Source organism: Haemorhous mexicanus, chromosome 2 (assembly GCF_027477595.1).
Source record: "Haemorhous mexicanus isolate bHaeMex1 chromosome 2, bHaeMex1.pri, whole genome shotgun sequence".
In the NCBI taxonomy this organism is placed as follows: domain Eukaryota; kingdom Metazoa; phylum Chordata; class Aves; order Passeriformes; family Fringillidae; genus Haemorhous; species Haemorhous mexicanus.
Window position 1 is genome coordinate 112,093,322 of NC_082342.1, and position 12,808 is coordinate 112,106,129.

At 34.5% G+C, this 12,808-nt stretch overlaps 1 protein-coding gene across 7 annotated transcripts in view; it reads right to left on the bottom strand.

Annotated features, from left to right (window-relative positions):
* Positions 1–12,808, bottom strand: part of DMD (dystrophin) — a 979,946-nt gene that overhangs the window by 642,591 nt on the left and 324,547 nt on the right. For all 7 annotated transcript variants that reach the window (XM_059839939.1, XM_059839938.1, XM_059839941.1 and 4 more), the window contains 4 exons: positions 11,984–12,164; positions 4,609–4,754; positions 3,453–3,665; positions 1,005–1,118 (listed from right to left, as the gene is read on the bottom strand). In XM_059839939.1, coding sequence (XP_059695922.1) covers positions 1,005–1,118; positions 3,453–3,665; positions 4,609–4,754; positions 11,984–12,164 — 654 coding nt within the window. The remainder of the gene's footprint in view (positions 1–1,004; positions 1,119–3,452; positions 3,666–4,608; positions 4,755–11,983; positions 12,165–12,808) is intronic.

Sequence of the window (12,808 nt, forward strand, 5' to 3'; positions counted from 1 at the left end):
CCAGATCTCCAGTCAAATGAGCACAATCAACAGACTTATCTATGAAAAAGAATTAAAAAGGAATGAGCAGCTGTAATGTGGCAAGCTGCTTTGTATCTAATAAAATAATGCGTTTTTTAAATGTTACGTATGCACTATAAATATATACATACATGATGTGTACATATATCTCTTAAAATGCTTCCCTGATGTTGATTGAAGACATGAGAAATACCTAGATCTTTTATTCACATTTCTGAAAGAACACTCCATAATAATGGTGAAAAAAAACCATAATTCTTATTTAAATAATGGCTAAGAGAAAGTTTGAGAGAACTTGCAGTTCTGTAAGATCACTGAGCATGTATTATTTCATAGTATTTACACATTCTGCCAGAAAATTTACAGAACTTGTAAATTCCACTGAGCATATAGGCAGGGGCCATCGTGGATTACAAGATTCACTGCACTTACACACTCTGGTTGGACAGGAAGAATTTGTAAACCCTGTGATGGAAGTACCAATACTTCATGATGCTTTAAAACTCTGCTGGGATAGCATCCTGGAACTTGTAAGTTTATTGAAAAAAGAATGGATATAACTCACAATACCTGTGAGTTCTTCTTGTACAGTCAGAAAAGTTTGTAAATCACACGAGTAACAGACACAGAAAAAAGATTTTTTTGTTTGCATAGATTATAAAGATTAAAAAAAGAAAAAACTCAACACTCATAAGCTCAACAAAGTAAATAAACAGTTGACTTTAGTGGCTAGTGACATATTATTTCCTGTATTAAAAAAAAAAGTAACTTTAATATCTGCCTCCTTCTGGTATTAAAGTTTCTTTGTTTTATCTGAATTTTCCTTCAAACCCAGGACATGCAAAAGGTTCAAATATACTGCAATTCCCTTACTATATTATTTTTTTTTTTTTTTAGGAACAATAATTATTTGTGTAACTTCTATATAAACCCAGCTCATAGAGAAGAGTTGAATAATTGCCAAGCAGGCAGGTAATACTCACTGTGCATTGCTCAAGTTGTTTTTCCAGTGCTTCTGAGTCTCCAAGGGCAGGCCACTCTTCTTTCAGAAAAACATCCACTTCAGCCATCCACTTCTTCAGTGTTCTAGTGTCATTCTGTGTATTAAAAAGACATTTCATTGCATCACACAAAACCTGACTGGCAAGTGTGTAATTCATCCTGACACTACAACTAAAACTCATTGCAATGTAATTTAAACATTATTGAACTGTCTGAAAATAAAAACACAGCAAACAAGTAAAACCAATTTTACCTGGGTTTATCATCAACACTTTAACCTGCACTTTGACCATTTCTGACCAAGTTTACAGTGTCTATGAGCAGACAACTTTATGGCTCCAAAATTTATGCATTCTAGATATCATTTGTGTTTAGATACTGCATGCTTGTTCATTGGTTCCCTCTATGGCTTTAGGTTACTCATACTTGGCATTCAGGCTCACCCATCAAATGTTCTGTGCTTTCATTTAAACTTCAGACTCCTTTTGGAAGTTATATGCTCTGTAACTATTTTTCTACCAGAGCACAGCACAGAAAAACACCCTTACTATTCACAGTGAAAAAAGCCAATGTAACTGAAAGAGATTCACTTCAGAAACTAAAATCATTTAATGAGTCAATGAGTCATTTCAGTCTCTCAGTTACTGTTCCTAGCATTAGAACAAGAATATTATTTCCAAAGCCTTTATTTAACTCTTGCAGCTAGCAAACAAATCGTAACATCATATACTTGAAAAGAGGGAATGTTACCAGTCCAGGCAACATTACATAGGTAATCTAAAAACTTGAAAAGTAGAATGAGATTTAAAAAATACCGCTTCAAATTACCTCAAAATGCCATCTTTGATAATCAGATGCACATATTAAAATAAAACACATATATGACAAAAACTTTGGAAGTAAATTATAAAACATTTTTTTATCAAACTATTTTCATCGCCAATGAAATAAACATCGATATAACATGCTGAATGCAAAGCTGAATTTAAGCACAAAAAAGGATGCTAGAATAGAGACTGTATCCTAAAAAGTATACAAATATGCCTTAGTAACAATTATGAGACAAGTATCAAAAAGGAACTTTTCCTTAATGTGACTGATATACATAAAAAACCCAAGCTAGCCTGGAAAATGGACTGAATTAATAAAATTAATCATACAAAAATTAACAGTATACTCCAGAATGTCAATTACCAAAACACTTGAAATATCTACTGTGCATTTCATTATTCAACAGTAAAAATAGTTCAGAATCATATTTCATGATGAAACTTTAATACCTTTACAAGAATACTTTTAGTACATTAATGCAATAAAATATTTATCTAGTGGGATTTTCTTAAAAATTAGTCTCCTGCTACCAATGAAGATCAGATGTATGACTCACATTTTTAATCAGATTGTAAATGCATTTTGTTTATGAACACTGATTTCATCATATCCCATACTGATGCATTCCATAAATTACAGCAGCTAAAACAATAATCTGGATGAGAAGTCATCCAACAAGCTCAAAAGACAATAACTTTTATATTAGATATGTACCAGAGGACTTTCAGCAATAAATATAAGGGGTAAAATTTGTGTGCATCAACAGCTCATGCTGCTTTGAATACTTTACATGAGCATGGTCATGATGCTCAGGACCTTTTTAAGACCAGTGGGAAAAGCTCTAAATTTGGTGAAGGACCAGGAGTGAAGACAGGGGGCAGAGGGGAGGCAAAAACCAAAAGTTTGAATTTCTTAAGCAAAGTGACCTGCTTTTTTTATGTGGCACTGTTTTGGGAGTAGGGTGGCATCTGTGGGGAGAGGACAGGTGCTGTCCTGTGCTGAACACAGACAGTTCCAGCTTCCCCCTGGGGAATCGTCACTGGACATAGCTGATGCTCAGTGGTAATGCAGATAAAGAAAAGGGCAAAAATGTCTGACAGAGGATGAGACAAAAAAATGAGAAACAGCCCTGCAAAATGTGAGAAGCAGCCCTACAGACACCCAGGTGAGGTTCCAATGCTACCATTCTAAATATCTGAAATACATTTCTGCTTTCTGGAAAGTGCTGACAAGATACTATATTACAGGTGACTTTAATTATGCAAGTGAATTCATTAAAGTCAATATGGTACAGCTACTCCAGATGCATTACAAGTGCTTCAGCTACATATAAAAAGAAGTAGAGGAACATTATTTGCAATTTTTAATGAAATTAGAGCATTTTGCTAATGAAACAACATAATCAGAAACAGCCACAAAATCAGAATTCAAAGTAAAATTCATACTCATCAAAATCGAGCAGACATTTGAACACATTTTTTGTCATGTTTTGATATCTCACTTTGGTGTTAATTCCTGTAAACACCTAAATGTGTTCTGCCTTGTCCCACAGCAACAAGCCACCAGGTATAAGCAGAGGCTTAAAAAGTGTGATGAACCTGGAATCGCTGGAGTTTGGTCAGGCGCTCCTCCAGCTTCTGGGAGTGCTCAGCCAGCTGTGCCGAGAGCTTCTTCCAGCGGCCAAGGACCACCTCCACCTCGGAGCGGTAACTCTGGCTGACCTCTGCAGGGGCTTTCCTGGACAGCTCTTCCACAGTGGTGCTGAGATAGCTCAGCCCTTTCTGCTGCTCTTGCAGAGAGCTTTGTAGAGCCTGTAAGTAGGAAACAAGTGGAATTCATGTGCTAGGCAATTCTCTTCGTTTCACACACACAGCAACACATAGAGGTCACCTTTGCTAAAACGTGCAAGGGCACAATTTACTGAGCAATTTGGAATTGTTTTTCTTATACAGTGTAGAAGGTTTTTTTAGTTGTACTAACAATATAACCAGAGGTACCTCTACTTGTTAATAGTTGTGATCTACATACATTTCATTAATTTGAGATAGGAATTTGGTATGGCCCTGATAATGACACTTTCAAAAGAACCACAACATGGAGAAAAAAAAAATAAACTTAGAGAACTGATTCTGTGATACAACATTATTTTATAACTTCTCAAAAACTTTTGTAATTCTCAGCCCAAATTTACTTCATCTAGTTTTTTTCTATATTCTACATTTTATTTCTGAATATGCATCAAACAAACATCAAACATGTTCATTAGCCATCTGAGAGTAAAACTCTGTCAGACATTGAGATACAGGGAAGGTTTGTAGCCGCTGGCAAAATTTGTTCCACGTTTGTCTGCTTGTAAATTTGACAGGAAACCTGTCAAAAGACTGTGCTGCATTTTGCAAATCAGAATAGTTTTCCTGTCAGCACTGGGAAATGAAATTACCTAAATCTATGCTTTACTACCAGAACTATCATCAAAGGAATATTTTATATACCATGGGGAAAAACAAGGGCTTTTCCTTAACATTTTCAATATCTTATAAAATTGCTTTTAGTGGTAAATACCATTTTAAATTCCTTAACTTCAGGAATCAATATAAGCAAGCAGCCACCATATCCTGAAGCCCTGGCCTAAAACCAAAATGAGCATTATTTACTCAAGATCCACAGGCTTCAGCAGATTCATGTACCAAGCTAGAGCTCTGTTCTTCTAAAATTCTCATTTAAGACATTTTTGCCCACAGCCTAATCACTCACCTTGAACTCCCTGAGTCCCTGCTCCATGATTTCATATTCAGCAATTGCAACCTGAGGCATGGAGAGTTTAGTTTCTGACTGCTGCATCCACATAAGTATAGTGTTCATTGTCTCCTTGTAGTGTGCAGGAGGCAAACTGTCAAAAACTACATTCAATGGGGAAAAAAAAAGGAAGGAAATAAAAGGAAGGAAGGAAGGAAGGAAATAAAACAATTTTTTGCTTCACTATTTGGTTTACTGACAGAAGACACTTGGTAAAAGACCAAGCCTGATTGAAGTCTACAGCTGTTTTGCAAGACATTGCAACAGGCCCTGTGTTTATCAGAATTATAAAAAATAATTTTGGAAGCAAAACTTATTTTGAAAAATTTTGAAAAACAAACATACCTCTTTCTAATGTTTGAGATAGCTCTACCATTTTATGAGTTGTGTGTCATTTGACCCCGTTATTATAGGTCAGAAGATAACTTATATGGCCAGCACAACTATTTTAAATATGTGTGTCCAGAGACCAACAGACAAACCATTGTACTTAACCTACAATCTAATTTCAGAAATGTCTTAACAACTATCTTTATGTGTTCAATGTTTTGTTCAAGCAACACGTTCCATTTAAGACTTCTGTTAAAAGCTTAGAAAATTAATCTTCCTTCTACAATAAAGTTAAATTTTATTGAACTGTGCTTATTGTGTCAATATTACAGCTACTGCAAATAGACAACATCTGGCACACACAGAAGCAACTCATTAGCAGATAGATTCCCTCTGCCATCAACAACAGTTGTCTCTATACTCACTAAAAAATGTGTACACAAATAGCATGTCTGGTTGGAACTGAAACATTTCCAATTTGTTCATAATAATGAATAAAAAAGCTAAAAAAATGTAGCACCCTTCTGTATCTCCTGTATTCTCCTCAATATTCACTGGTGTTTCACAAAGAAAGGTACAGAACAATAATAAAGCTGTCAAAAAAAGTAGTTTTGACAAACAATACAGTTAAAATTTTAAAGTACAAGCTTGCTTACATCATACAACAGAATGCTGAATGCTTGGCAGGATGTACCTCAGATTTTAATCTAATTTTTTAGTTGATCAGCAGAATGCTACATGAAAAAAAACTTATATTTACAGTCAGATATAATAATGACTTCCCAAAATCAGAACAATCTCTCTTGTGAAGAATACACATTGTATGGCAAACTTTCTTTATAAAAGACTTGCCTGATGTGATTTATCACATATATCTGGGTATTTACAAAAGATAGAACTTGGAACCAGGAAATACAAGAATTTCTTCCCTTGTGAGATATTTTTGTTCACAGAAATCAATAGTAATATATTCTTGGAAATACAAACCCAAACATTTTCCATCTCATCCAGTAACATTTTAAATATTTTCTTTCCTTAGTGAAATTCGTATTGTCTTTGACTCATTTTATCCAAACAACTTCTCCTTTACAAGAGAACATAAATTTAAGCCCTTCACTCCAAAGAAACAGAGATATAATTTGAGCAGCTCAGATATGTTAAAGAATTATACAACTCTCAACTGCAGTTTTATTTAGAAATATGAAATGAAGTTTAGTGTTGTGATGTAATGTTTGACTTCTCTAAGTAATTTTTCCTTTTAAAGAAGAAACAGATCTTATGACCAATGTATAACTTCAAGCATTTAAGTAAAACCAGCTATTTTTGGTAGTACTGAAGAACAGATGAAAACTGCTGTAGCAAACTCCACCAAATTGCATCAAATTTTAATCCAGTAACTTTGCCAATAATATTAAAAATTTTAAACACTGCAAAACATTTCATTCAATTGTAATGAGTTTTGTTTCCTACTATTGGATGGACTAAATAGGAGTTCAAATGGGATGACAGATGTTGATTTAATCAAACTAATGTCTTTACAATTTAGTTATTAAATATTAACTTTAGAAAGCATTGCTGAATGTACCCATAGTTTTCCCATTTCACTTTTCCAGATTACTACAGATTAGCAGTAATGAAACACTTTTTGATTCTTTAACATAGGCAATGTGTCAGCATTTTCATCCACAAGGAAGCAGATTAACTTTTAGGATGGCACTGAAGAGCCTTTATTATTTTAGCAGCACATGATGGCAACAGTGAGAATTCAGTTAAGCTCCCCCAGTGGGATTCACATTACCCAGTTATAACTGTCTAAATAATCTAACTCATTTGTGGCCTCTCTGTGGCAATATGTATCTCTAAATTCCCCATGCTATTAACAAAAACCCACATTTAAGACCTGTTTCTTTTTATCCTAAAATTTGCTTTGTGATACTAATATTTAATATGGATTCTGCTGTATTATCAAAAAAAAAAAAAAAACAAAAAAAACCACCACCAACAACAAAAGAATTGACCTTGAGAAAGATCTAGTATGTCCTCAACATGAGCCTAGTTTAGATATAGCAAAACTAGGTCCATGGCAGAACAGAATATCACAGAGGGATATCACAAAAGTGTTATTGTGAAACATCAGAATACAGTTCCCATCCCAGAGGGGAAAAAGGTTCTTGTATTCATCCATTCCCCTTGTATGAAATGCATTTTGGTGTGACTGACATTGTAAGCCCTGGGAACTGACAGGCAAATACATTTGCACTTATATATTTCTTTGAGAGAAAGTCCATACATGTGGAAACAGAATGTTCAAATAGTTAGGATTTATTTCTAATAAACAGAACTATCTAAACATTTTCCAAGTAAGTAAAATACTTTGTTTTTCCTGCTTTGTTTACACTGCTTTGTTTACACTGCTTCCTTGGTTTTTGTGACCATATTTTTCAGTCAAAAAGATTTTCCCAAATCAGATATTAAATGGGAATATAATTATCTCAACAACAATCAAATCACACTGGATAGGTTGGAATGTGTTTCTCCTGCAGTCATTACAAATCCCACTGTTCATCACACCATCATTAAAGACAATAAATATAATCTATGGGGCCATTTCAGTAAAGACTTATTCCCTGAAATAAATTACCAAGATTGAACTTCATGTATTACCAATAAAATTCTCTTCAGTAGTAAAACCAGGCTGATGTTTTCACAGCTTTGTTTTATTATGTTGTAATACAAATACTTGAAACAATTCATTAATATGTCTTTATTAATAAAGCTGTGATTTCCTTCTCCTACATTTTTAACAAGAAAATCTCATAAGGAATCTTGTGCAATATTTGATCAATGTTAGGCAAGTGATTTAAGTCTTCCAATTCTCTTTGTTATAAAGCTCTTGAAAGAAACAGAAGGGAATATTAGAATCACAGTGTGGTCTGGGTTGGAAGGAACCTTGAAGATCATCCTGTTCCAACTCCCACCATGGGCAGGGACACCCACTAGAACAGGCTGCTCAAGCCCCATCCAACCTGGCTTTGAACACTTCCAGGGAAGCCCTTCTCCAGTTCTACAGGAGCTTTTGTAACAGTAAATATATTTTAAAAACACAAATATTTTTGAGGTGAGTTTGTTTTTCATCCACAAAAATATTCATTTTTACCACTGAGGAAAAGGACAAAATCACCTACAGAGTAGAGGACATTATCTCATACACATTCATTTCACAGGCTGCTTTGTCCTTTTGATCTTGATTTAAATAAAAAATAATTACCAGAGGAAATGGATGGTGTGGAAAAAAAAGAAATTGCTTACATCCTACTTATTACAACAATAAATTCTCACACACATCTGAACTGTATCTTCAGCTTGAAAAACACATTTAAAGAAGGTTAAGCAAACTTTATCCCTCAAAATCAAATAGCAATGAATATTTTTGCTACTAAATCATAGTTCAGGTCCTAAAGAAAACGTTCAGTTACAAAGTTTTCAAGATACTTGCCTAAATTTTTCCTTCCTCAAGTATAGAACGATTTGTGAAAGATTATGTATCATTACAATTTCACTGCCACTTATAAACCTTAGAGCATCAAAATAAGTTAGCAGTTCAAAGTTATAACCAAAGCAGAATAATTACAGACTAAAACTCTAAATGGTCATCATACTGTTGCAGTTACTGTAGTTTATTATCTTACACAATTATGCCAAGTTTGAATTGCATGAGCTCTATGCAATCTAACACTCCAATGCAATCCAATACTGTACTTATGGATTAGAGAGAATAATAATGTTCAGGTAAAATTTAAGCATGGCATGTGTAGGTAAATAAAAAGTCTAAAGAATCTTGACATGATGCAGAAGGTAAAAGCTTTCTAAAGTACCTCCTGAAATAAACAGGAGAAACATCATTTGAATGCAGATGAATAATTTATCATTAATACTAACAACAGCAATGATGACAATGATGACTTCACCTTTGGGAATTACAGATTCTGCAAAGGTAGAATCAGAACTTGAAAGAAAAGCACAGTGCATAAACTTATGAAGCAAAAATGGAAATATATATGACTTTTTCTTTGCCACCTCCACCTTGATACTTTTAATTTTACCTAGGACAAAAGCCTTTCTTTTAGTTGCTTGATAAAAATCCAATGATTTTCCAATTTCCCTCAGAAGAACATGAATCTCAGTGAGAACATGTATCTCCATCAAGGCCACGACTGGATAGCAGCTCAATGCAGCGAGACTGAAAAGCAGAAGCACCTTAATGGAATTCACTTAAGTCCCAGATCTAGAGGAGTGCTGGAATGAATCAGCTGCCACCCAGGAGGAAAGTTTGAACCAGGGAGTATTCACTTACCTGACACTGACTGTCAGCTCTCCCTGGGCTCAGGGGGAATGGGAGCCTGACCATGCTGCTCCCTAGAAATCTCTCAGATGTAACAGCAGTTCATTTCAAGACAAGTAAATATAAAGTACAAAACCTCCTTTTCCACCAGGGCATTACAAAATGTAAAAGCCTCCTTGGGAAATCAGGTTATTCATACCCAAATCATTGCCAGCATTGTCCATTTCACTCCCTTGTGTAGATTACTGAACAGTTTTAAGCTCAGTCTGACCTTTAATTTTTCTATATAGCAATATTCTAGACATTACTCTAAATGTGTTTGGGGAGAAGAGAGAGTTGGATTGCTGCATACATCACATTCAAAATGACATATGGATATACAGACATTCTGTAAAGTGCAAAAAATGGGGTTGTATTTGTTAATATTTTATGAGATTTTATCCCTTCTAACCAGAACCACAAAATAATTTAAAAAACCCAGTAAAATTGGTTTCAGAATTAAAATTAGGTTTTATAACTGGAAATTCTAATCAAATCTTGGAGAAAAACATGGAAGAAAATCTGAGTTAGTCTTTAGTATTATTTTTTTTTGACAAATCTACAGCAGAGAGAAACTACTAAGCACTCGTGAATGTTAAAAAAAAAAACCCAAAACTAAGCTGCCATCACTTTCAAAAACCACAATTAAAACCTAACCAAACAAAAAATATTTGAGGAAGACAAATTAGAGAAAACAGTTTATGCGGGAAAATTTCTCTTAAACAACAGATCAGCTAAACACCCTTATCCATCAGAAAAGATAATGAAGGAATCTAAGATTAACAAAAAACAAATAAACTAACAAGAAAAAAAATGCTCACAAAACTCCCAAATTTTTTATGATGGTCAAAAAAACAGATTTTTTAACTTAAAAAATAAACTTTAATCAAAGTTTATTTGATGAATCAAAAAAGAAAATCTTTTTAAATGCATGTAGGGTTTATTCCCAGGAAAGAAAAAAAAAAAGGATCAAATATTTTAACTGATCTGCAATACATCATTCAGTCCTCAGAAGACTTTTCCATCTGTAGGAAATAATTAATTAGAAATAATGTATGTAAATAAAAGATGGAAAGATGTAAAGTGCTATAAAAAATTTGTATATTTTTTATTAAAATAAGGCCAGAATTAAGACACAGGATATGGCTCATCTGTACAACATAAGAAAAGTAGTAACAACTGTCCAGGACTCCATGCAGTACTGATTAAGAAACGTCTGTTCTTTTGCACTCTCCCCAGCCTGATCAGAGCTTCCACCTCAGGACAGCTGTTCCTGCAGCTGGCCAGGGCACTGGAGGAGCTGATTGCAGCCCAGGCTGGGGAAGGAATGTCCAGGAAGAACTTTACTATAGCCCATGGCATTACAGGTCAGGCACTGAACAGTATTTAAATTACTGGACCAACCAACTTGTTAATTCATGGCCTCTCACCACAGTAAAATTTGACTTGGCAAACCAAACAACTGTGGAAGTTTAGACAGAGAAGAAATCAAAAAAGCCAGCATTTATGCAATATTTCTGTTGGAAGAATCGCAACTGATTTCAGCATATAAAATGTTTTTTACATCTTGCCTGTAGTTTATCCTGAATTTAGAGCAAAGAAGAAACTTTACACTCAATGTCAAACTTCTGCAATTCATTCTTTCATCAATTGCAATGGGACTCTTGCATTTTATTTCTTCTGTTCTCCCATGCATCATCAACTCTTCAGTTTGCATATTTGGGAACATGTAAAATAACTACAGTAGTGCAGTAATGTAGTATTGAAAAAAACAATATTCAAGAGTCTCTGGGAAAGAATTTAGGAGGAATACTAGAAAAATCCACTAGAAGGAGCTAGCACTATGTCAAATTTCAAATCAGTACAATAATTTAGAGATATCAGTGGTTTAAGGGGCAAAAATTATCTTTGTTGTTGGTAAAAGTTAAATTTGTATTCTTCTATGTCTGATATTTTTTTAATTTCATAAGCTAAAACAGAAAGTGGACAGTAATTACTGATATCATTAATTAGGAATAGTTAACTTTCAATTTTGGTATAGCATTTTGTCCCTTTTGAAAAATTCATTTTACTAAAAATATCACAAATAATGTTATAACTGGCAATCATGTGTTCTGTCTTGCAATTAAGAAAGAGTTGGCCACATGATGAAAAACTAGATTTGCTAAGGTGGCTGCTGTCTTTGATAAGATTTATTGAGTTAAAATTCTGTTCTGTAAAAATCTAGTGCAGGTTCACTCCTGTAATTAAGCTGTCTTTCCTCTCTACTGACTGACAGAGATGGACTGCCTTGTCTTATAATCCAAATAAACAAAGACAGCTTTATGGTGCCAAAAAATATCACTGAATCTGTCCAGAAACTCACTAACAAGAGGAAGTTTGATGGCAGAACTACACGGAGTGGAAGCTTTGCTTCTGAATAGTGCATCTTTCCTTGATTTCTTAATAAAAAATATGGAATCAACTGATAATTTTTGAAAGACTAATTCAATTGCAAAAAAGAGCACCTGAATTGCACTACTGGTTTAGTATCACAAAAGCAAATACAAAACTGGGAGAGCAAAATATAAACACCTATTCTATGCGTGTTAGGCAAATTGACTTCTTGTCAAGAACACTTACTGGTCTGTAGCTGCTTTTCTCTGGCATGCATGTCAGCAAATATTTGTTTGAAATGGCTGGTAAAAGCAGCAAGGTCAGCATCCAGAAACACTGGTGCTTGTTCTTTCTCTTTGAGTGCTTGACTTTGAGCCTTTAGCCGTTCAATCTGAGGCTGCAGGGTCGACATTCGAATTATTTCATCCTGCAAGTGAGAACAAAAAAAAAAAAAAAAAAAAAAATCAAGATACAGCTACACAAGAAATGAGACCACTAGTGCCATGAAATCACCACTGTTCAGAGCACATTACACAACTGTTCTGCTTCCAAATACATCAGTTACAAAGCACATCAATTCAACATTTTAAACCTTTCCTCACAAATCAATACTTCTACTCCAAATAAAATTGTTGATTGAAATCACTGCTTAAAGCCACCTTAAAGTCACTTTCAAATGATATTTTGCTCAAAAGAAAATAAGAATGATTGTACATTAAATTTTCAATGCTAAGGAACATTTTTTTCATGTGAAGATGGGAAGAGAAAAACACCACATGTACCATAACCCTGGACCCATGTCTGTTATATTATGTATAGACTAAAATGAAGTAGAAAAGGAGAAATGAAGATGCACAGTGATTTCTAGCAGCCTCACAGTAATACATTAGAGGTTGAGGTTAAGATTAGGATAGCACATAGCAGCTGGAAGGGACTTGCAGGGAACATCTATTCTAATGGCCTGGCTACTTCAGGGCTGACAAGTTAGAGCACATTGATAAAGACATTTTCCAAATGGCTCCTACAGACTGACAGGCTGGGGGCACCCACCACCTCTCCAGGAAGTCTTTT